Below are 26,636 nucleotides of genomic sequence, written 5' to 3' on the forward strand. Positions count from 1 at the left end.
CCCATGAAATGTAACAAAGACATAATCTTTTTGGACTTTCCGTATAATTTAGTAGCTACTTGATTATTTTTTATTGAGAAATATACATATTTTGTTAAGAATATACAAATAGCACTAATCTTACAGGACGACTTAAAAAAAGAAATCTGACTGTTTTTGAAATATGTAAATTTGCCTAAATGTACAGTATTCAGCAGAAGTGAGTCTCAGTATCTCACACACTCTCTCTCACACACTGCAGTGTTTATACGTCGAGCATTTCCTCTTAACCATCAAAAACAAATACGTCAGAAAGTCTAATAAAACACTGTAAGACAGAAATGAACAGAAGAGGGACATTCATGTAACCCTAAAACAACACAATACAACCAATCGTTCAAAATACAGGTAAAGGTAACACTCCTGTGAAAGATACAGATATTCCTTCATGTTCACACACACTGAGTTCTCACTCATGCTGAATACTGATCATCTTAAAGCTTTACTCGTGAAATAAAAGCCACAACTTTGAATTTAAACGTCCTTGAAATAGCGAGGAGTGTTTTATTTTTTTGCGAAGCAAATAAAACACAACTTGGATAAAGATTCGTGTAGTTGTTGATGACTCGACAGCGCCACACTGTGGACGCGCAGGTTCTGAGACTACGACACTTCCGCTCAGTTACCATGACAACAGTGGCGCGTCGCCGCGAGCTCATACTCCTATTGTGTTTCCGAGCAACACCAAAAGCGAGGAATTAAAGAAAGCCATTAAAGAAAACCTCGCTGTTAACGCGCCTCTGTCACGCTTAAGTCTCTCTGCTTTACTGTATCTCTCTCGGTCGGGTTCTGCTAAAGCACTCATGGATTCCTCGTCTCGAGCTTCACCTGCTCTGAAAACTAACGCAGATCTAAAGCTGAAAGTAGAAAACAGAAAGAAAAACGTGTTTGTAACGCAGTTAGAGGAGCACAGGTACAGATACTTTATTGTGTTTTACTGCTTTAAACAAGTTATAAAGCCAGTTTACTGCGGTGATTTCTCTGGTAATGGTCTGTTGTTTTTGTCATGACAGAGAGCAGAAGGATGAGCATATAAAGCATATTCCTGTAATAACACAGGTGTGTATGAGACCGACTACAGCACACACACACACACACACACACACACACACACACACACACACACACACACACACACACACACACACACACACACACACACACACACACACACACACACACACACACACACACACCTACAAAAAAATAAAATAAATCTGTGTAAGATTTACTCAGAAATAATTTTCAATCCGAAATAGCTAGTTTCACAAATAATTAACACGTCTTACACAGTGCATTTAACTGTATGATTACACTGTAATAAGAACACTTTAAAATACAGAGTAAAATTACCGGTAATTAACTACATGCACTTACTAGGCTATATGGTTAGGGTTTGTTTTAGGGTTAACGTTAGTTGCTTGTAATTAAACACAATTTACTGAAATCACTACAGTGAATACGTGTAAAATGTATCAAGGACAGTTTAAAGGGATAGTTCACCCAAAAATGAAAATTAGCTCATGATTTACTCACTCTCAAGCCAGCCTAGGTGTATATGACATTCTTCTTACAGACGAATACAGTCAGAGTTATATAATAAAATGTCCTGGCTCTTCCAAGCTTTATAATGGCAATGAATGGCCGTTTCTGTTTTGAAGTCCATAAAAGTGCATCCATCCATCATAAAAGTGCATCCATCCATCATAAAAGTGCTCCACATGGCCACGGGGTTTAATAAAGGCCTTCTGAAGCGAAGCAATGCATTTGTGTATAAAAAATATCCATATTTAAAAGTAAAATACCTAGCCTAGCTTCCAGCCAAACGAACATACAGTATGGATTCTCTGTATGACATTTTTTTATGACATTTTTTTATATCTTGATGGTGATGTTATGATGTGATGGTGATGTACTGGTGATGTGATGTAATTTGCTGGTGATGTAATTTGCTGGTGATGTGATGTGCTGGTAATGTGATGTGCTGGTAATGTGATGTGCTGGTGATGTGATGGTGATGTGATTTGCTGGTGATGTGATGTGCTGGTGATGTGCTGGTGATGTGATGGTGATGTGATTTGCTGGTGATGTGATTTGCTGGTGATGTGATGTGCTGGTGATGTGATGTGCTGGTAATGTGATGTGCTGGTAATGTGATGTGCTGGTGATGTGATGTGCTGGTGATGTGATGTGCTGGTGATGTGATGTGCTGGTAATGTGATGTGCTGGTAATGTGATGTGCTGGTGATGTGATGGTGATGTGATTTGCTGGTGATGTGATGTGCTGGTGATGTGATGTGCTGGTGATGTGATGGTGATGTGATTTGCTGGTGATGTGATGTGCTGGTGATGTGATGTGCTGGTGATGTGATTTGCTGGTGATGTGATGTGCTGGTGATGTGATTTGCTGGTAATGTGATGTGCTGGTAATGTGATGTGCTGGTGATGTGATGGTGATGTGATTTGCTGGTAATGTGATGTGCTGGTGATGTGATTTGCTGGTGATGTGATGTGCTGGTGATGTGATTTGCTGGTGATGTGATGTGCTGGTGATGTGATGTGCTGGTAATGTGATGTGCTGGTAATGTGATGTGCTGGTGATGTGATGTGCTGGTGATGTGATGTGCTGGTGATGTGATGTGCTGGTAATGTGATGTGCTGGTAATGTGATGTGCTGGTGATGTGATGGTGATGTGATTTGCTGGTGATGTGATGTGCTGGTGATGTGATGTGCTGGTGATGTGATGGTGATGTGATTTGCTGGTGATGTGATGTGCTGGTGATGTGATGTGCTGGTGATGTGATTTGCTGGTGATGTGATGTGCTGGTGATGTGATTTGCTGGTAATGTGATGTGCTGGTAATGTGATGTGCTGGTGATGTGATGGTGATGTGATTTGCTGGTAATGTGATGTGCTGGTGATGTGATTTGCTGGTGATGTGATGTGCTGGTGATGTGATGTGCTGGTAATGTGATGTGCTGGTAATGTGATGTGCTGGTGATGTGATGGTGATGTGATTTGCTGGTGATGTGATGTGCTGGTGATGTGATGTGCTGGTGATGTGATGGTGATGTGATTTGCTGGTGATGTGATGTGCTGGTGATGTGATGTGCTGGTGATGTGATTTGCTGGTGATGTGATGTGCTGGTGATGTGATTTGCTGGTAATGTGATGTGCTGGTAATGTGATGTGCTGGTGATGTGATGGTGATGTGATTTGCTGGTAATGTGATGTGCTGGTAATGTGATGTGCTGGTGATGTGATGGTGATGTGATGTGCTGGTAATGTGATGTGCTGGTGATGTGATTTGCTGGTGATGTGATGTGCTGGTGATGTGATGTGCTGGTAATGTGATGTGCTGGTAATGTGATGTGCTGGTGATGTGATGGTGATGTGATTTGCTGGTGATGTGATGTGCTGGTGATGTGATGGTGATGTGATTTGCTGGTGATGTGATGTGCTGGTGATGTGATTTGCTGGTGATGTGATGTGCTGGTGATGTGATTTGCTGGTGATGTGATTTGCTGGTGATGTGATTTGCTGGTGATGTGATGTGCTGGTGATGTGATGTGCTGGTAATGTGATGGTGATGTGATTTGCTGGTGATGTGATGTGCTGGTGATGTGATGTGCTGGTGATGTGATGGTGATGTGCTGGTGATGTGATGTGCTGGTAATGTGATGTGCTGGTGATGTGATGGTGATGTGATTTGCTGGTGATGTGATGGTGATGTGATTTGCTGGTGATGTGATGTGCTGGTGATGTGATGTGCTGGTGATGTGATGGTGATGTGATGTGCTGGTGATGTGATGGTGATGTGATTTGCTGGTGATGTGATGTGCTGGTGATGTGATGTGCTGGTGATGTGCTGGTGATGTGATGTGCTGGTGATGTGATTTGCTGGTGATGTGATGTGCTGGTGATGTGATTTGCTGGTGATGTGATGTGCTGGTGATGTGATTTGCTGGTGATGTGATGGTGATGTGCTGGTGATGTGATGTGCTGGTGATGTGATGTGCTGGTGATGTGATTTGCTGGTGATGTGATGGTGATGTGATTTGCTGGTGATGTGATGTGCTGGTGATGTGATGTGCTGGTGATGTGATTTGCTGGTGATGTGATGTGCTGGTGATGTGATTTGCTGGTGATGTGATGGTGATGTGCTGGTGATGTGATTTGCTGGTAATGTGATTTCAGGGCCTGAATTTCATTTTGGAAAATGGGGGGGAAATCCCCCCTTAGGTGATTCTTATGGGGGGGGATTTTTAATTTGAGGGGGGAGTTTAGACTTTTTTTTTTTAATTACATTTATCTCGCCTAAATGTATGCTCACTCATCGCATTTTTACAATGGGGTAATTTTGTTCTTAAGAATTTACACAACACAAGGAATTCTTGATTTCAATCTTTGAATTAAATTGAAAAAAGTAGCACAAATAAATACAATAGAATAAAGATACCAATAAAGAGAAATAAAGAGAGAAGTTTTTGCTTAGGTCTAACACGAGTATTCAGAAATACAGAGATTGAATAAAGTAATCAAATGTAAAATAACACTGGGTAGTATTTTAGTCCTGACTAAATTAAATACATAGGCTATTAATCCTGATTCCTTAAAATGAAAGCTATATTTTGTTGTTTTGACAACCAAATTAAGGACAGACACATATGTCTGCTGTCCCTTTAAGAGCTAGTGCACGGATCCTGTGTTCATTATACGGTCACGTGCGATTTATGCTTAAGACATAACCGACTGTGTTTAGAGGATACTCACCAAGACCGAAATTTACATAATTTTCGCATGTTTTTGACTGTTAAAGCGATATAATCCACGAAAAATAACTTTGGTTACCCGCGAGCTGTGTGTGAGGCGGCTTTACTCTATGTATGTGTGCAGAGAAACATCTCTCAGACAGCGCGCAAGTACCGAATTGATTGATTGATTTTATTTGACCACTTAAATATAAAAAAAATATGAAAACAGTACTCTGTGTCATATATTAAAATACATAAATAGTCAGGGATGACACAATAAAGCCCAAAGACTTATTTCCATTGTGGTCCCTATAAGGGCAAGGGGAAAGGACAAGTTGCAGCAATTCACACATGAATCATTTTTCATACATTAAACAAATTCATTCATATTATACAGAAAAATGTACAATAAAAATAGACTATGTTATAATAAAAACTATGATTGGCATCTAAGCCATACTTTCAACCCTGTTTAAAATTGCCTATGCTTAGTACTGTCTTTAGTGTACCAGGTAACCGATTCCAAAGGATAGTTCCAGCATAAAGAAAAGACTGTTTGCCCAGATTAGTTTTAAATCTGGGGGGTACAAAATCTGTTGAGCTACCCCTAGTGGAGTAACTGTGACCTTCACTTACTCTTTTAAAATAATTTCTAAAATATTTGGGAACATCTCCATTAACAATTTTATGTACCATACCCAGCTGCATCTGAGACACGCGATCCTCAACTTCCAACCATCCCACTCTTTCAAAGTGGGAAGATTCCAGATGAGTTCTTATGGGAAGGTCTAAAATAAGCCTTATTAATTTATTTTGAGACGTCTGAAGTCTATGTTTCAGGTTCCCTGTGACACCATTGTACCATGATCCACACGCATAATCAAAATATGGCTGAATTAAAGCTCCTGCCAGAATTAGCTTTGTTTTTTCATCCAAAAACTTTGATATTCTGGCCAAAAAACGGACTCTCTGATTTACTTTAGTAATTACCTTATGGGCCTGACCTACTCCAGATAAATTGCAATCTAACATACATCCAAGATAACTGATTGATTCCTTGGCAGTAATTACAATATCTCCAGCTAGGACCTTAAAACTGGAGGCTTTCTTTAACTTTATCTTTGTTCCAAACAATATGGATTCAGTTTTCCCTAAATGAAGTGATAATCTGTTATCAGCCATCCACATACTAACATTTAGAAGTGCTGAGCTAAGTTTGTTTTCAATCATATTTTTATCCTTGTGAGAAACAACCATCGCAGAATCATCTGCATATAAAAAAAGACTGCATGAACAAGCAGACTTTAGATCATTTATATATAGTAAAAAGAAAAGTGGACCCAAAATGCTCCCTTGAGGTACCCCACAGTCCATGCCTTTTGGCTGAGACATTTTCCCCCCAATGTCCACTACTTGCGTTCTATTTTCCAGATAGGAGCCCACCCATTTCTGTGCTAATTCACTAAAACCCATGGCTTTCAATTTATACATTAAGACACCATGGTCGACTGTATCAAAAGCTTTTTGTAAGTCTAACATGACCATGCCACAGAAGTTTCCATTATCTACCTCCTTTTTTATATAGTCCGTTAGAAACAATAAACAGGAATCCGTAGAATGTGATTTCCGAAAACCCGACTGGAACTCATAAAGTAGGTTTTGTGATTTTAAGTAATTATCAATCTGTTCAAAAATAATCTTTTCAATTACCTTTGACAGACAACCAAGAATTGAGACGGGTCTATAATTACCAGGGTCTAGTTTACTCCCTTTCTTATATAATGGAATCACTCTGGCAATCTTGAGGTCATTGGGGAAGCATCCTTGTTCTATCGACCTGTTTATAATATGTGTAATGCTCGGAGTAATAATCTCAGCGGCATCCCTCACGAATTTAGATGGAATAAAATCTAATCCTGTGGCTTTAGAGCCATCAAGCCTCTTCAGCTTCTCAAGAACAAGTGTCTCCCTCACCTTTTCAAAAAAGAAACTCCCCGCCCGGACACCTACTGTAACTGAGAGTAAAAGTCCTGCACATGACTTTCACCATATTGACCAGTCTGACCAGGTAACTTTTCCACAAGCTTCCTGGCAACTGATGAGAAATGCGTATTAAAGCTATCTGCCACCATCTCCTTCTCTGATGTAATGTTGTTGCCAAGATCTAGAGTGATATTACTGTTTTTTGTTTTTAGCCTTTTACTGTAGCCAAGTTGCTTAAGGGATTTCCATAACTTTCCTGAGTCGTTTCTATATTCAGTAATTTTTTCATTGAAATATGCCTTTTTAGTATTGCCCACTAATCTATTAACTTCATTTCTAGCCTTTTTATAATCAGCCCAACTCTGCTCATCCTTATTTTCTCTGAATTTCCCATACTTCCTATTTCTTACCCTAATTGCCTCAAGGACGTCATCATTCACCCAGGGTTCTGTTCTCTGCCTTATTCAAATTTCTTTATATGGGGCTATTTTATCCACAGCTTCTAAAAACATACTTTTAAATAGGCACCATGCTCTGTCCACGTCACTACATTGCAAAACTTTAGACCAGTTCATTTTATTTAAACAGCCATTCAGTGCTTCTTTGCTATACTTTTTCAGTGAACGGGTTTTTATAGAAGTATGACAGTTGAGCACTGCTTTCTTGATCTTTCTAGTACAGAAAATAATAGAATGGTCACTCAACCCATATTTTATAACCCCGCTTTCTGTTATCCTAGATTTGTCTGATACTAGGACAAGATCAATCGTAGTTTGGGTGGTAGAGCACACACGTGTAGGTTCATTAATCAGCTGATGTAAACTATTGGAGCGACAGAAATTCATCAATGCTTTATACCCTGAAACATCACTTTTCTGAACATCAGTATTAAAATCCCCCAACATGATAACCTCATATTTAACCAGGTCCACGAAGAGTTTAAAATCGCGTGAATGCTTAAACTGGTAAGACTTAAAAAGACGTGCAAATGGTAAACTTTAGTTACTCATGATGCAATGCTGGCCCGATTATGCAAGTGACAACTCCGTCTATCCCGACTCCCGAAACGCGAGAGTGTATCGCCGCCTGCAGCGCTTAACGATTGCCTTGTGCAACACATGTTGAGAGACGAGAGATAGAAGACGCAGCACCGCTGAATCACTCACGCGGTTTGAGAAATTGCGTCTCGCAGACAGTTTTAAAATGACTGATTTGATTTTATAATCTGTGTGGATTAATTTACTAATACAACCTACAGGCTAAAGTGAATCAATGTTTGCGGGAATTTCCCGCATTATAAGTGGGAGACCTGCGGGAATTATAAAAATTATGCGCAATACCTGCAATCCCGCGCCGAAATTCAAGCCCTGGATTTGCTGGTGATGTGATGGTGATGTGATGTGCTGGTGATGTGATTTGCTGGTAATGTGATTTGCTGGTGATGTGATGTGATGGTGATGTGATGTGATGGTGATGTGCTGGTGATGTGATGTGCTGGTGATGTGATTTGCTGGTAATGTGATTTGCTGGTAATGTGATTTGCTGGTGATGTGATGGTGATGTGATGGTGATGTGATGTGCTGGTGATGTGATTTGCTGGTAATGTGATTTGCTGGTGATGTGATGGTGATGTGCTGGTGATGTGATGTGCTGGTGATGTGATTTGCTGGTGATGTGATGGTGATGTGATGTGATGTAATTTGCTGGTGATGGTGATGTGATGTAATTTGCTGGTGATGTGATTTGCTGGTGATGTGATGGTGATGTGCTGGTGATGTGATTTGCTGGTAATGTGCTGGTGATGTGATGGTGATTTGCTGGTAATGTGCTGGTGATGTGATTTGCTGGTGATGTGATGTGCTGGTGATGTGATTTGCTGGTGATGTGCTGGTGATGTGATGTGCTGGTGATGTGCTGGTGATGTGATTTGCTGGTAATGTGCTGGTGATGTGATGGTGATGTGATTTGCTGGTGATGTGATGTGCTGGTGATGTGATTTGCTGGTGATGTGATGGTGATGTGATGTGCTGGTAATGTGCTGGTGATGTGATGGTGATGTGATTTGCTGGTGATGTGATGTGCTGGTGATGTGATGTGCTGGTGATGTGATGGTGATGTGCTGGTGATGTGATGTGCTGGTGATGTGATTTGCTGGTAATGTGATTTGCTGGTGATGTGATGGTGATGTGATGTGCTGGTAATGTAATGGTGATGTGATGTGCTGGTAATGTGATTTGCTGGTGATGTGCTGGTGATGTGATGTGCTGGTGATGTGATTTGCTGGTGATGGTGATGTGATGTAATTTGCTGGTGATGTGATTTGCTGGTGATGTGATGGTGATGTGCTGGTGATGTGATTTGCTGGTAATGTGCTGGTGATGTGATGGTGATTTGCTGGTAATGTGCTGGTGATGTGATTTGCTGGTGATGTGATGTGCTGGTGATGTGATTTGCTGGTGATGTGCTGGTGATGTGATGTGATGTGCTGGTGATGTGCTGGTGATGTGATTTGCTGGTAATGTGCTGGTGATGTGATGGTGATGTGATTTGCTGGTGATGTGATGTGCTGGTGATGTGATTTGCTGGTGATGTGATGGTGATGTGATGTGCTGGTAATGTGCTGGTGATGTGATGGTGATGTGATTTGCTGGTGATGTGATGTGCTGGTGATGTGATGTGCTGGTGATGTGATGGTGATGTGCTGGTGATGTGATGTGCTGGTGATGTGATTTGCTGGTAATGTGATTTGCTGGTGATGTGATGGTGATGTGATGTGCTGGTAATGTGATGGTGATGTGATGTGCTGGTAATGTGATGGTGATGTGATGTGCTGGTAATGTGATTTGCTGGTGATGTGCTGGTGATGTGATGTGCTGGTGATGTGATTTGCTGGTAATGTGATTTGCTGGTGATGTGATGTAATTTGCTGGTGATGTGATGTAATTTGCTGGTGATGTGATTTGCTGGTGATGTGATGTGCTGGTGATGTGATTTGCTGGTAATGTGCTGGTGATGTGATGGTGATTTGCTGGTAATGTGCTGGTGATGTGATGGTGATGTGATTTGCTGGTGATGTGATGTGCTGGTGATGTGATTTGCTGGTGATGTGCTGGTGATGTGATGTGCTGGTGATGTGCTGGTGATGTGATTTGCTGGTAATGTGCTGGTGATGGTGATGTGATTTGCTGGTGATGTGATATGCTGGTGATGTGCTGGTGATGTGATGTGCTGGTGATGTGATGTGCTGGTGATGTGATTTGCTGGTGATGTGATGTGCTGGTGATGTAATTTGCTGGTGATGTGATGTAATTTGCTGGTGATGTGATTTGCTGGTGATTTGCTCGTGATGTGCTGGTGATGTAATGTGCTGGTGATGTGATGGTGATGTGCTGGTGATGTGATGGTGATGTGCTGGTGATGTGATGGTGATGTGCTGGTGATGTGCTGGTGATATGATTTGCTGGTAATGTGCTGGTGATGTGCTGCTAATGTGCTGGTGATGTGATGGTGATGTGCTGGTGATATGATTTGCTGGTGATGTGATGGTGATGTGCTGGTGATTTGCTGGTAATGTGATTTGCTGGTGATGTGCTGGTGATTTGCTGGTAATGTGATTTGCTGGTGATGTGCTGCAGAGCTCCAGCGGGCTCCTGGAGACGGGCGTGAACACACTGCAGTCCACACTGGTCCTGAAGAAGCGTGTGGAGGTGGACGAGATGAACACGCAGCTGATGGAGAAACGACAGCAGGTTCACGACTGCATGAAGATCCTGCGAGAGAGAAGAGCTCAGCTACAGCAGAGACAGACTGAGGTGAGCGAGATCAGGGGTTCTCCTGCACTTACATGTAGGACTGTAGGGTTCTGACTCCCCCTGCTGAAAAACTCTATCGCATTCATTCACAGTCAAGTGTGTACTGTAAAACACAATCTATAGGCCCGTTCACATTAGGGCTGTCAACGAATATTCTAAATTCGAATATATATTCGAATAGTTTTAAAAAACAGAAATTCGAACGTGAAAATTAATATTCGAATGTGAATTTCGAATATGGAAAAACACGCCCGCGGAAGCAGAGGCGCGGCTGTCTGCTTTGCGAGTGGGCGCGCGCGCTGCCTGAAGCCTTGTTTATACTTTCGCCTGTCTCCACAGCGCGAGTCTCCGCAGACTGCGCGCGCACCTCCCCCAAACGGACGAGGCGTTTATACTCGACGCGCTCGCCGTTGTACTATTCTTTGAAACGATAGGGGGCGATTCGCGCTCGTGCGGACGCGTCGAGTATAAACAAGACTTGAGGGACAGGTCACACGAGTCGCACTGTCTAGCACAGCGTCACTGCTGAAAGTTGACAGTGCACTAAAAGACAATGGAATAAATTGCAGTCAGTTTTTCCTTTTTTTAATACAAGCACCAATAATGTAAGTAGCCTTTTTCTTTTTTAATAGCACTTTATTTTTTATGAACCTCAGGGTAAAAGTTCTTTGTTGTCACATTTCTCGGAATTGTGTGCCTCATTTTATTTAAAGTTAAACAGAAAAGTTCCATGTTTACCACAGCTCACTCGGAGCGTTCAATGTCGGTTCTATACTGTAAAACTTCAATTAATGTTAATACATTTGTTTCAATCACTGAATGAAGCCTGCTATATTTGGGGCAAGAGTCGCGACCTTAAATTGCTTGCACAAAACTCTTGATCAGCACTCAACATGTGCTTATTGTTGTTCATTTAAACCGTTATGAGCAGAGAGAGCGTGAGCGCGAGGGCGCGAGAGAGAGAGAGAGAGAGAGAGAGAGAGTGCCTGCGAGTGAGCGAGTCTGCGGTCTTGGCCATTAGTTTATTTACTTGGTTTTGTGTTGGTAATACATTGTCAAATATGTTTAAACTTAAATTAACTACCTATACAAGTTATGTATGTCTCTTTGTATTAATTTGTCCTGTTATTGACGTAATGCGCGTCATTGAAAAAATGCGCAACCAGATGTTCGAATAGTTCGAATATTCGTGTGTTTTTTAGAGGGAATATTCGAACGTCATTTTTGAGCAATTTTGACAGCCCTAGTTCACATCAAGGACGATAACTATAACAATAAAGACAGTTTTAAAAATCGTTCTAAATGTAAAAGAGTAACACAAAGAGTCCACACCTCAACTATAACTACGACTGCACAGAGAAACAATATCGTTTGTATATCTTTCTTTTTTTTGTCAAATGGGTTTTTTATTCAAACAACAAGTAGCCTTGAAATAATTACAGGTTCCAGAATTGATTTTCTTATATGCAAAAAAAAAAAAAATATATATATATATATATATAAACACCCCATCCCCCGCCTGTTAATATACAATCCAGTGACATTAATACACAGCACTTAGGTCAGCCTACAATACATTGCATTAAGGAGTAACATTCCTATTAAGGTAGCAGATGAAAGAGTCCCAAATCTTGTGGAATTGTCCAATGTTGCCTTTCCAAAGGTATCTAGTTCATTCCAGGTGTAGAGTAGACATCAGTTCCTCAAGCCATAATTTAGCATCAGGAGGGTAAACCTTTTTCCAAAACAGTACAGTTTCTTGGCTGTTATCAGACAATATGTGAGAAATTTCTTTTGAGCACTGTTCAATGAATATACATGGTTAGAATGTCCTAATATAATGAGCACTGGGTCTGGTTCCAAGTTTACATTAAGTACATCTGAAAGCATTTTAAAAAACTCACACCAGAATCCCTGTATTTTATGGCAGAAAATAAAACTATGGGCTAAATCAGCATCCTCTGATTTGCATTATCACAAAGAGGCGAGACATTGGGGAAAAACCTATGTAATTTCTTTTTTGAGAAATGTAATCTATGTAAGACCTTAAATTTAATGAGGCATAATATTGTATTGACCGATTGTTTATCAATATCCTCTAAACCATTCTGCCAAATCTCTTCAGAGATTCCAATCCCCATCTCTCGTTCCCATTCCTCTCTAATCAAGCTTGTAGAGGGAGAAGTAGCTGCTTGTAACTTTCCATAAATTAAAGATAACTGATTTTTGTTTCCTCTAAACTGAATGAGACAATCATCACCAATTGAGGGCGGGACCTCATCCAGGGCGACATTATGTGTACGCAAGTAATTTCTTATCTGTAAAAATCTGAAAAAAATTTTTTTTGGAAGGTTGTATTTCTTTTGTAGTTGCGTAAAGGAAGCTAACGCTCCATCCAAATAAAGGTCCTTGACTGTGCATATACCCAATTCCTTCCATTGATTAAAGGTCGAATCCAACCTTGAAGGGGGAAATGATGGGTTATTTGCGATCGGGATTAAGAGGGAGAGTGATTTTATATTAAGGTAATCTCTTATCTGTCTCCAAATACGTAACTGACTTTTAATGACAAAACCATTAACTACAGTTTGGTCTAATATCACTGGGGAAAGCAGCACTGCTCCAAGATCATAGGGATGGCAGTAATCCCGCTCCATCTGAAGTCATTCTGGGGCATTAGCCGACTGTTCCAACCATAGTGCAAAAACTTGTAAGTGAGTGGCCCAGTAATAAATGCGAAAATCCGGAAGGGCCAACCCCCCCCCTCATGTTTGGGTTTACAAAGGTGTATTTTTTTGTTTCTGTGACCCTTATAGTTCCATAGAAAAGGAAGAACAATCGAATCTAGGTGTGACTGAGGTTGGGTAGTATAAAGCAAAATATCGTCCGCGTAGAGTGATATTTTGTTAACAGTGTTTGAAGTGTTAAAGTGTTATAGATCGAATGGTTTCTGCCAGAGAATGACTTGGGCAAAAGTATTGGAATATTACGAAATAAATATAAGATTTGAGGGAGAAATATCATTTTTATCGCATTTATTCTGCCAATTAAGGAGATCGGGAGAGTTTTCCAATAGTGTATACAGGTTTGTAACTTAGTAAGGGGTTGAAATTAGCTTTGAGTAGTAAATTATATTTAGAAGTAACCACTATTCCTAAATATGTATTTTTTTCCGTGGAAACTTTAAATGGGGAGGAGTGTATTACAGATAAATCCTTCTGACCAATGGGCATGAGTTCACTTTTTTCAAAATTTACTTTAAAGCCAGAGAATTTTCCAAAGTTAGTAATAGTTTTGAGAATAACAGGAAGGGGTATAACAGCACACCTGAGGTTGGGTAGTATAAAGCAAAATATCGTCCGCGTAGAGTGATATTTTGTTAACAGTGTTTGAAGTGTTAAAGTGTTATAGATCGAATGGTTTCTGCCAGAGGTTCTACTATTAAAGCGAACAAAAGGGGTGAGAGAGGACAGCCCTGTCTGGTTCCTCTTTGAAGATAGAACGGCTTCGATATTGTTTTATTTGTTAGAACCCGCGCCGATGGACTACTGTACAAAATTTTAATCCAATTTATAAACTCATCTCCCATATTAAATTTCTCAAGGATAGCAAATAAATAACGCCATTCTACTCGGTCGAATGCCTTTTCGGCATCCAATGAGATTACAACCAAATTGTCTCGGATTGCCTTGGGATGATAAATTATATTAAACAGGTGTCTAGTATTATGTATAGTACTTCTTCCTGGAATAAATCCATTCTGATCTGTGTTAACCAGTTTGTTAATTAATTTGCCAAGTCTATTAGCAAGTGTCTTGGATAATATTTTTTGATCAACATTAATAAGGGAGATAGGTCTGTATCCCTCAACTTCTTCAGGATTTTTACCTTTTTTAGGAATTACTGTGATAATAGCTTCAGAAAAGGTTGGCGGTAGTCCAGTTGTTAATGCTTGCTGATAAGTTTTAAGCAAATAAAGAGTAAGGATGTCGCTGAATTTTTTATATAGTTCGGCTGGTAACCCGTCTGGGCCAGGAGTTTTCATGCTCTTTAAAGAGTTTATTGTGTTCTTCAATTCCTCCAAAGAGATATCTTTATTAAGATATCTTTATTTATATTCCGATCATCTGGGGATAGAGTGGGAAGAGTACATTTACGTACAAATTCATCCATTGTTTGTGGGTCCAAATCAGTTTCTGAAGAGTATAACTTTGAGTAAAATTCCTTAAAACATTGGTTTATCTCTTTATTTGCGATACATTGTGTCCCACTTTTTGTCTGTATTTTATGAATTGTTCTTTCACTATCTATTTTTCGCAATTGTCTGGCTAATAATTTATGGGGCTTCTCCCCAAATTCAAAGTATTTCTGTTTAACGAAATGAAAAGTTTTATTTATTTTAGTAGAGACTATTTTATTGTATTCAAACCTTAACTGTAGAATTTTCTTATGAGTATCAGGTGAGGGGTTTAGTGCATTTTCATTGTCTAACCGATGCATTTGTTTCCCTAAATCAATTAGTTTCGTTTTGTAAAGTTTATTTCGGGACCCCTGATATGATATAACACAACCTCTTATATAAGCTTTTAAAGTTTCCCAGAGCAGTCCTGATAATGTCTCTGGCTTATCATTGCTTTCAATTTTTTTTCCAGTTGTGAACTCATGTAATCAATGAACTTAGGGTCTTCAATAAGTTGAGGGTCCATCCTCCATAGAGGGCGGATAGAAGATGTTTGATCAAGGACAACTTCAAATGAAACTGGGGCGTGGTCTGAAATCAGTATATCGTGAATTTTGGAATTTAGGATATTAGAAATAAGGTTGTTGTCCACCAAGAAATAGTCAATATGAGTATATACATTATGTACATGCGAGTGAAATGTATAATCTCTTTCGGTTGGGTGCATAAGTCTCCATATGTCTACTAAATTAGAATTATTAATGAATGCATTCAAAAAATTTCTTGAATTGGATTGCGGTGAGATTTTAAACGATGATCTATCGAGATATGCATCAAGGACACAATTAAAGTCCCCGCCTATAACAAGATTTGTTTGGGATATATTGGGGATAAGAGAAAATACTTTTCTAAAAAAGTCTGGTTCATCGGAATTTGGACAGTATACATTTATCAACGTAATCGGGAAGCCATAAACCTCACCAGATAGAATAACATAACGGCCATCCCGATCGGCACTCAGGGCTTTTTGTTTAAATGGGACCCCCTTTCGTAATAAGATAGCTACCCCCCTAGATTTATGTAAAAAATTTGATTGATAGATCTGTCCTATCCATCCGGATTTTAATTTGTCTTTGGAGTCCACTTTGAGATGAGTTTCCTGCAGAAATATTATATCTGTGGAGAGAGATTTTAGATGTGATAATATCTTGCTTCTCTTAACCGGATGGTTTAATCCTTTTACATTCCACAATGTAAATTTGAGACCCCTTCTGTTACTCTGAGTTGTCATTATTCTTTACGTGATTGAAAATCAGGCTAATCATTATCACTGCTTGTTTCATACCTTGCACCCTTTTAAACAGGCCCCTACCCCCCATTCCCCAAAACTCAAACATTAATCCCGTCATCTGACCGACTACAGAACTCGCGGCGCGACACGGAATTACGAAACAAATTGAATATAATGACAAAAAATATAATCAAAATGGTATCAAATCTTAAACTTCCACACACACACAAAAAAGAAAACTCGTATCAGCACAACTCCGTAATAAAGAGTTCAGGGTGAACATCTCAATGTAAATAACACGACATGAGTTTTATAAACATCATGCAAACAGTCAATACGTTTTCGTCAGTTACGTTATGTTGATCTTACTTGACTCAGTCCAACAGCGTCCCTTACTGTACGTTCACACCGCCACCGACTTGAGCTGCAAAGAAGCTCTGGCCGCCCTGTCAAGGACGCTTGTCAAAAAGTACGGGGAAGTTTGTTGACGCTTTGGCCGCTCTGAAGTCTGTGTCACACCCTTTACAGTCTATGGTCACACCATGAAATGTTATAATGACAGCATTTTTATAACCGTTTTGGTCACATTTGGTCGGGAAAAAATAATAATTAGCTATTATTATCATTAATAGTGAGTGCGCGCGCGCGGCCGGGGCTCTCTCTCTCTCTGCTCGTTCTTATATATGCCCTGTCAAGCGCGCCCTGTTAAACTGACAGGACTTAAAAACACATGCAAATGATAAACTTTCACTCTATGGTTAAACTGTGCAATTAATCCGATAATGATAAGAAACCCAGCAACGGCGATGATCAACTTCTCCTCCATTTTCTCGGAACTAATGTTTTGGTAGGAACAAAAGTTTACATCGTATGTTTCTCTGGAATCAGCCAGCGCGAAGGACGTCTATATTCTGATTGGTTTCTGGCATTTTGCCGCTGCTTGCCGCTGAACCGCGTCATAGCTCATTACCATAAAGTTGAGCTACTTTCAACTTTCTGATTGACGCTCAAAACGCCCAAAACGCGACGCCGATGGATTTGATGCTCCTTGCAGCTGAGAGAAGCCAGCTTCCATTGAAAATGAATGACTTCCGGTAACTTTGGAAGCTCAAGTCGGCGGTGGTGTGAATGTACAGTTAGACTGATCCTGGAATTTCAAAGTTACGTTCAGCAAACTTGACCGCTTTGTCAGGATCGGTGAAGAAATACTCTTTGCCGTTGTGCGAGACTCTCAGTTTCGCTGGATATTGCAGTCCGTATTTAACTCCTGGCTTATCTTTCAACAACTCCCTCGCACGTTTGAAGAGTGCGCGTCGCTTTACCACAGCCGGCGGATAGTCCGGGAAAATGTTAACTCTTTGGCCTTTAAAGAAAATCTGTTGCATCCTAGCAGCTTTTTGCATTATTTCTTCCATCTCATGAATGTAATGCAAACGCAAAATGAAGGCCCGTGGTGGTTCATCACTTCCAGGACGGGCACGTAGAGCTCGGTGGGTGCGGTCCACGTGCGGGGGTTTGTCTAGTGACAAGGCCTCTGCAAGGAGTTGGGCAACGAAATCTCTAGGTTTAACTCCGGATACAGCACCCTCTTTAATGTTCAGTATGCGGATGTTTTGTCTTCTGCTGCGGCTCTCGAGGTCTGTGCATTTTTCTGTGAGTTGCTCCACTGTAAGCTTTAGCTTTCCCAAATCTTGTTCCATCTTAACCATCGTGTCAGAAGAAGTGGAAGCATGATTTTCCAGGCTCGTTAATTTCGCAGCATGATCGTCCACCGTAACTTTAATCTCCGAAATTGCCGCGTTGGCCTCTTTTTGAATGTCGATAATTCCCCTCGGATAATTCCCCTCGGATAGTGATAGCTGCTCGATTTTTGAGTCAATAATTTCCCCAATGTCAGATTTGATTAAAAGAAGTTCCATGCGAAGAGAGGAGATGGCATTGAGGATAGCTGAATTATCGGACTCTGGAGTGTCTTTCTCAGGCGTTTCCTCCACATTGGCGCCGGAGGGTGTCAAGGCCTGGTCTGGAGCTTTTCGAGATTTGCCCGGCATGTTTAGAGAACTGAACAAACTGAATCCTATAGTCGGCTAGTAGTTTGCAGGATGCGGGACTATAATTTTATTAGTGTTACAATTACTAAAGAGATGTTCTGACGAAGTTATATAAAAAAAATACGGAGTCGTCGTGAAACGTGTGCTACTCTCTCATGTCAAAACCGGAAGTCCTTTGTATATCTTTCTGAGCAATTTTTCTCCAGCTGATGAAGGATAAAAACAGCCAATCAGAATCATCCTTCTTTAAAGAGCTCAAGCATTTAAAGCAACAGACAACAAACTGCAGCGCTTATAATAAACGGAACGATATCGTCCAGTGTGGATTATAGTTATCGTTATACAGATATACCCTCCAGCTGTTTGTTTGGGGTTACGGTACATTAGTGGATGAAACTGTTGTTCGATCATGTTTGCTTGAGATCATGTCTCCTCACACAGACAAAACAAAGAGCAGCAGAATTTGAGAAGTTTGTGGAGGAGAACGAGCTGAAACGTCGCCGTGCGCTGAAGAAATTCCAGATGGAGAGACAGCAGAATGAGCTGAAGGAAAAGGAGAAAGCTGAACTGTCCTCACATCTCCAAGACTTACAGGCAAGGTAACTAGTAAAGACAGTCCAGTGGTTTACAGCAGTACTGACGAGTACACGGATCAGACACACTCAAACACACATATACCTCAAACCAGTTTTAAACAAAATCTGAAATCTTATGACTGTTAAAGTTGAGATGTGCATTAATCATGTTTTCTTTATTCAACAGACGACTGTATTTAAAAGAGCGAGTGAACAAATTTAAGATATTCGAGGACTTTCTGATGAAGACTCTTGATTTACTTCCAGACAGTAAGAACATTTGGACAGAAAACTATCTTTTATTTAGTCTATAGGCCGTTCACACCAGGAACGATCACTATAACGATAAAGATATAGTTCTAAATATAATAGCCACACCTCAACTATAACGACACAGGAACAATGCCACTGTAATCTCTTTCAAAACAAATTTCTTTTCCAGCTCATGAATGATAAAAACATTGACAGCCAATCAGAATCCATCCTGCTTTAAAGAACTCAAGCATTTAAAGCGACAGACGAAACTGCAGCACTTATAATAAACTAGGGCTGTCAAAATGGCTGAAAAGCTAAATTCGAATTATATTAGAATTCTAAAGGCAATACTATGTTAGAAGAAAAAAATGCTGTAGTGTCTCCTATGCCCACAAGAGGGCTCAAGCGAGCGCAATAAGCAAATATAAACCAAATCAAGCATCGCATCTTTTATTGAAATGAAACGACATTAACTTTTTAAAGTGCATTAACTTTTGAAAAAATTGTTTTAAAATAAAATATAATTTTCTTAATGTGCATGCAAGTAAAAGTAGGTTACTATGGTGCATAAAACTGTGTTTGTGCATCAGTAACCTGAGAAAACACACAGCATAATGAACTACATGAACACACAATAGCAAACTGGCATTCAGAAACACTCCACTTCTACTCACTACATCTACATATTGATCATCAAAAACACCAGACGCTCTTGATCTGAGCGAGTGCTGAGTGCTTTCTGTTGACAGTGTTTCAGCTGATGAACGCACACACTCACACACACACACACACTCAGATCTGACCGATGTGCAGGTTTGGTCAAGTGATCAGCTTTCCAGTAGCTCAGTGGTAAGAGCATTGCGTTAACAACGCAAGGTTGTGGGTTCGATCCCAGGGGATTGCACATACCTATGTATAAATGTATAGGATAATGCAATGTAAGTCGCTTTGGATAAAAGCGTCTGCCAAATGCATAAATGTAAAATGTAAATGTAAGTGTCATTGCACGATTTTTGCCTCCAACTGAGAGGCTTTCGTCAGCATGAAGCCATTTCCCGCCATTTTACAAATGAAGAATGCAGCCACACCTGCTGTACTGGATACACTAACAGGAACAAACCGCTTCAGTTACGTCATCGTCATGTCTCGCGCGCCTCTCGACACACCAAAAATTCGAATGCACGGTTTTTGCATTCGAATGTGCATTTTTTTTTTTTTTACGAATATTCGAAATAAAAAATTCTATTTGACAGCCCTATAATAAACAGATATGATATTGTCCGGTGTGGACGCTGATATAGTTATGGTTCTTGGTGTGAACGGGCCTTTAGTCTCATCCCCGCTGTGCAGACTATCTAGGGTACCGGACGGAGCTGGTGACGGCGATCATCAGACGCTACGAGACTCTGAGCATCAGCCGACAGGATCTTCTGCAGAAGTTAAACAGCCTGACGGACGAGATGAAGACGAGCCAGGACCAGCTGGACGCCCTCAAACAGCAGCACAACACCTACAAACTGGTACATTCACATCAGTGAAACCAGCATTACGGGCTCGTTACACACGCGTGACATACTGACGTGTTTTTGTGCTTGAGGCAGATGGCTAACCAGGAGCTGTCCGAGCGACAGACACTGCTGGATCAGACCAGTGAGAGGAACAAGCAGCTGGAGATGACGCTTCACATGCACATGTCCCACTCCAGAGACCAGGTCTAAGCCCTCACAGTACAAACACTGAGACCTCATGAGAACGTGTAGAGCAGGGTTCCTCACACCGACCTCAGATCTTATAGAGATCCTGAAGACCTTGATTATCTCGCTCAGGTGTGTTTGAGATTGTGTGTTTTAAACATTATGGGAAGCGCGCTAACCAGACGGGATTTAAACTGTCGGCTGGAGACACAAGTTTGGTTTGAAGACGAAAAACATACCAAGATTCCAAATGTTCTCTCATCGTTCGGCTGATTTCTAACACAGTCACATCGTTTGTCTGGTCTTGTGTCTGTCAGAGCAGAAACTAAAGCTGATGCTCTCCGTGTGTTTCTCCGTCGTCTCTGGTCGTGTTCATATGTAATTTGCGCGAGCTTATTTTGTCTATTAGATCGGAAAAAAAAACATACATTTACCCACTCATAGACACTCCCCAGGATAGGATAGAAAGGGTTGAAAGTGGACGAAAGAGACAGATTAAAACACCAGGTGTAAACGGGTAACGTCAACTTGTGATCCGATCGACCAAAACGCATCTTAAAGGGGTGGTATAATGCCCTTTTCACAAGATGTAAAATAAGTCTCTGATGTCCCTAGAGTGTGTGTGTGAAGTGTTAGCTCAAAATACCCCACAGATATTTTTATATAGCATGTTAAAATTGTCAACTTTTTGAGGGTGAGCAAAAACGCACCGTTTTGTGTGTGTTCTTTTAAATGCAAATGAGCTGCTGCTCCAAGCACAGAGGGCAGGGCTTCAACAGCTTGTGTCCTTTTACCTCACACACACATGCACTGGAAATTTAAAAAACGTTTAGCTTTTTATGTTCAAACCAGAGTCAGACAAAGATGGAGAGACTCAAGAAGTGACAACATGTAGAAGCAACAGGACATTTCTGAATGGTTAGTTGATGAAGTTATGTAGCTTATGTGTAGTTATCTTCTAGTTATTAATTAGCATATTCGGGAGGAATGTCGTGTAGTCCCTACCAGCCGTTTGTTGTAGTCCTTAAAGGGATACTTCACCGTTTTTTCATATTAAACTATGTTATTCCCTTAACTAAGACGAGTTGATACATACCTCTCTCGTCTCAGTGCGTGCACTCAATCGCTCTGGCGCGCGGCGACACTTTGATAGCACTTAGCTTAGCCCAGGTCATTCATTAGGGACCAAACAGAGATGAAGTTAGAAGCGACCAAACACCTCCATGTTTTCCCTATTTAAATACAGTTACACGAGTAGTTACACGACCAAATATGGTGACACAAAATAAAACGTGGTGCTTTTCTAAGCGGGTAAAAAGGATAACTATAATGTATGGCGGAATAGCACTTGAAGTTGGAAGCACTTCGACTCGGCGCAGTAAAAAGTCGCGCTTGAAAAATCCTCTCCCTCTCACTTCTGTCATTAGAACCAACGTGACTTTTTACTGCGCCGAGTCGAAGTGCTCCCAAGTCCCAAGTGCTATTCCGCCATACATTATAGTTATCCTTTTTACCCGCTTAGAAAAGCGCCACATTTTATTTTGTGTTAATGTCTGTGATGTTGCGGTTTCTTCGGCAGGTGGAGGAAGTGGGGAACATCCTGATAGCCGTGAGAAACCTCGGAGAGCAGTGTTACCTGAGCCACTACGGCCCTCTGGACGGCATGGACGCGGCAACCATGATGGACATGATAAAGGTGCCGGCGCTTCAGTGACATTCAACCGACGCCACTTACTCAAACTCAATCAACAACTTGTTTCTTTCTTCACATGCTTTCAAAGGAGTTCATGGTGGAGAAAGCAGACCTGGAGAGAAGAGCTATGAGACTCACAGACAGCAGTGCTGCGACAGCGAAGAAAAGCACTTCCGGCAGAATACAGCTGAAGAGCAGGAGCAGCGGAGCCACAGTGATGAAGAGCAGGAGCAGCGGAGCCACAGTGATGAAGATGCCACAGTAGATGGACACTGTCACAGCTGCTCACGCCACCAGACTGTGTGAGAGTGAGAGGGTTTGGGGGGTCTGACCCCCTCTAATTAAGGCTTGATATCCCCTAATGAAGGCTTGATATCCCCTAATGAAGGCATGACCCCCCCTAATGAAGGCTTGACCCCCCTTAATGAAGGCATGATCCCCCCCTAATGAAGGCTTGACATCCCCTAATGAAGGTATGATGCCCCCTAATGAAGGCTTGACATCCCCTAATGAAGGCATGATCCCCCTTAATGAAGGCTTGATATCCCCTAATGAAGGTATGATCCCCCTAATGAAGGCTTGACATCCCCTAATGAAGGCTTGACATCCCCTAATGAAGGCATGATCCCCCTTAATGGAGGCTTGATATCCCCTAATTAAGGCTTGACTCCCCCCCCTAATGAAGGCATGATCCCCTAATGAAGGCTTGATATCCCCTAATGAAGGCTTGACTCCCCCCTCTAATGAAGGCTTGACCACCCCTAGGGAAGGCTTGACATCCCCTAATGAAGGCTTGACCCCCCCCAATGAAGGTATGATCCCCCCTAATGAAGGCTTGATATCCCCTAATGAAGGCATGATCCCCCCCTAATGAAGGCTTGATATCCCCTAATGAAGGCATGATATCCCCTAATGAAGACATGATCCCCCAATGAAGGCTATTAATCATTAATGAACCATAATTATTTAGTCATAATATAGCAGCCTCACCCCTATAAACCATGTTTATAAACTATTTCCCTTATGCAATGTAAATACATAAGCAGCATTAAACAGTAGGCCTGTGTAAATAATCATAAATAGAAAAGGTTGTTTTTTTCTATTTTTGATTTGTTGTTGTCCTGCACCTGAGCCCAGTTAGGGGGTTTAGGATGTGCACACCTTTGTATCTTTGACTCTTAAATAAACATAAATGCCATGTCACGTGCAGTTTCTGTTCCACCTTTGCAGTGTATAAAATGGCTTTAGTTGATGCTTGAAAGATTTCATGGGTAACAGTCTATAGAATTGTGGTTGATTGAAGTAATTGGTAAATGTAGGTATTTGAACAACACAGATATGCAGATTCAAGTAGATTTTAATAAGGTAATTCTGAAAAATGTCCCCTAAAAGGTTTAAAATAAAATGTGTATATGTAAAGGCCTATATTTACTGTATATGTGTGCACCGCAAAATATTATATTGCAACTTCTCATAATTCTGAGAAAAGAAGTCAGAATTGCAAGATATAAACTTGCAATTATATTTTAAATTGTTTTATTCTGAGGTGAAAACAAGCTTCCATTCTTGACAGAGTCAGTGTGAAACAGTTCAGTGTTTCTGATTGTTCCTGCTGTTTATGAACGCTGAATGAATAAGAGATTGTTAGAGACGCTGCGCATTAAACTCAAATGTGCATTAAAGAGATGATCAAACAATCCCGTTCACATATTTTTATTATGCAAAACAACTGGCTTATCAGTATTTCATTGTAATCATCTCAGTGATAGACAGTGTGACGGTTCAGCTGAATCACTCCATTTGAGGTTTGTTTGCATCTCCAGCCTTTAACCGTCTATCACATGGGTTTGAAACGACGAGAGTAAAAGATGTGAGAATGTTTGGGTGAAACGCCCAAATGGAGAAAACATGACAGATTTAAAATTAACAGAGAAAAATTAAAGGAAATAAATGAACACTTACTTTTTTTAAAACTAAGTCTACAAGATCTCTAGTTCATTATTTCTCATATATAAACATCAGGTCTGTGTTCACAATACATTTCTAAAGGCAGTCATTTACAGATGAACAGATCAGGATCAGTCCATGAAGTAGACACCACTAGACATAAAACACTAGACGCTTTACACGTCTCTCTGCTGGATCATGTTCTTCAGTCCCAGACGTCCCCCCTGCTTTCTGACAGAAGTAAGATGATTTAAAAGTCCCGCCCTTTGGTAACAGTGCATTTCCACTGTCCTTCACACATGTAAACACCATCCTCTGTTTAACCCAGTCAGCGCTGCAGTGTGGCGGTCGGTCTGTCGCGGCTCACGCTGGCGGTCGCTCTGTCGCGGCTCACGCTAGCGGTCGCTCTGTCGCGGCTCATGCTGGCGAGCGCAGTGTCCGCTGTGGCGACGGGCAGCTGAGGCAGGGTTAGTTTGCCCATCTGCGTCGGGTACTTGGTCTTCATCTGGTGTCTGAAGACCGGCTGGGAGATCAGCTGCTTGAGCTGGTTCTTCAGGCTTTTCATCAGCCTCTGCTGCTCGCGGTCATCATCCTCATCTTTAACGCCTCCTGAAACGCACAGGCCACAGGTCAGGGGTGAAAGGTCACACTGTAAACACTGCTCATGCCACTTCAGAAGCTCGTACCCATCAGCAGGTCGTCGTCCACATCGATGTCCATGGCCTCGGCCGCCTGCCGGACCCAGGAGTTGTGCTGCGTCTCTCGGCTGTGGAAGAACTCAATCTTCTCGATCCTCCTGGCCAGAGTCACACGCTCCTGTCGAGAGAAACCGGCTCGTCAAGCTGCACTACAACACAACGCTAGTGGACCAACTACAGGTCAACATAAATCTGATTCTGATTGCTTTTCTTCCCTATAGTGCCGTATATCCGAGTGAAACGCTTCTGGATCAACAACAAATGTGGGCGGGGCTTGATTGTGTCCGTGGGGAATTGGTTGGATGGTTGTGGTTTTCTATTGGTGGGTCTCATGTGAGTGACAGGTTATAGCCCCGCTCTCTTCATCATATATACTAGTGCAAAATGCCCGTGCAAAATCAGTTTTTGTGTGTGTTTTTAGTAATTGTTGGTTTGGTGCTCGTGAAAGAGACTGTGAACGCATTGAATTCAGGGAGCAGGCTAGGTTACTACAAATGATGGCTGTGAATAAACTATAATATTCAGAAGTAAACAGTGTAGCTGACTGAGTGTTTATGAATACCACAACCTTCTAAGTGCTAGTGCAAAATGCCCGTGCAAAATCAGTTTTTGAGTGTGTTTTTAGTAATTTTTGGTTTGGTGTGTTTGAGTGCTCATTGTTACAATTACACACATATTTGTGCATGGTAGAAAGCACACAGTGAACTCCGAGAAAACGCTATGCTTGAGGAAACAGTTTGTGAATAGGCTACTACAAATGATGCCCGTGAAAGAGACTGTGAACACATTGAATAGGATATGTTTAGTTGGTGAATAGCATAGGCTATCGTTACACAGTAGCGATAACTTTAAGCGCACCAGAATGAAATATAATATTCAGAAGTAAACAGCATAGCTGACTTACAGATTCTGTTAACATCCACAAATGAATAAGCGCGTCGATTCAGGGAGCAGTGCAAAGTGCCCGTGCAAAATCAGTATTTGTGAGCTGATCGCCGTCAAAAAAGTTCAGGAGATATTTCTTAGTGATGGCTGATTTCAACAGTTTCAATATGATAGCATTTTGAAAAAAAAGTGTCATGAATTTATTGCATTTTTTGGGGAAAATAATCAGTTTTTATAATAGATCTTTGAAAATCCAAATCTGGATATGAATTTTTTATGATATTATAACCTAAAGATACTATGTGAAAGTTTTAAACAGAAAATAGTGGTTTTCATCTTGCCACTTTCTTGGTAAAGAAAACACATTTTTACTCAAATTAATCAAAATGGATTTATCACATTCTGGAACCAAACTATAATATTCAGAAGGAACCAAACTATAATATTCAGAAGGAACCAAACTATAATATTCAGAAGGAACCAAACTATAATATTCAGAAGTAAACAATGTAGCTGGCAGATGTCAGAATGTTTATTTTTAAACCACAACCTTTAAAAATTATATATTTAACGATATCTTTAGCATTTCTCATCCAAACAACGTCAAACTTGGCACTGCACTTACTCGTGCCCGTAGCGAGACACCTGTCGAGTTTGAAATCCATCGGACTAACGGTTCGAGAGATATGTGGTTAACAGACATACACACACACAGACAGACAGACGTTTCTGTAATTTATAGATAGATAGTTGATTTCATGGTGACTGTAGATTGCCA

General features: G+C 40.9%; 2 protein-coding genes across 2 annotated transcripts; one reads left to right on the forward strand and one right to left on the reverse strand.

Annotated features, from left to right (window-relative positions):
- The first annotated feature begins 482 nt into the window (after nt 1–482).
- On the forward strand, nt 483–22,632 carry LOC309491635 (coiled-coil domain-containing protein 42 homolog). The gene is made up of 9 exons (XM_082190689.1): nt 483–952; nt 1,053–1,098; nt 10,413–10,589; nt 18,553–18,710; nt 18,874–18,956; nt 20,292–20,461; nt 20,543–20,653; nt 22,215–22,331; nt 22,417–22,632. Exons 1-9 carry the CDS (start codon nt 843–845, stop codon nt 22,591–22,593), a joined length of 1,149 nt encoding a protein of 382 aa, XP_082046815.1. The 5' UTR covers nt 483–842; the 3' UTR covers nt 22,594–22,632.
- Nucleotides 22,633–24,025: 1,393 nt separating this feature from the next.
- Nucleotides 24,026–25,133, reverse strand: LOC309491633 (ATP-dependent RNA helicase DDX24-like). Its single transcript, XM_082190687.1, has 2 exons — nt 24,962–25,133; nt 24,026–24,884 (listed from the first exon to the last, which is right to left on the reverse strand). Exons 1-2 carry the CDS (start codon nt 24,993–24,995, stop codon nt 24,604–24,606), a joined length of 315 nt encoding a protein of 104 aa, XP_082046813.1. The 5' UTR covers nt 24,996–25,133; the 3' UTR covers nt 24,026–24,603.
- Between the last annotated feature and the right edge of the window lie 1,503 nt (nt 25,134–26,636).

This window comes from Leuciscus leuciscus (assembly GCF_965113295.1).
Source record: "Leuciscus leuciscus genome assembly, contig: HAP1_SCAFFOLD_393, whole genome shotgun sequence".
NCBI classification, from domain to species: Eukaryota; Metazoa; Chordata; class Actinopteri; order Cypriniformes; family Leuciscidae; genus Leuciscus; species Leuciscus leuciscus.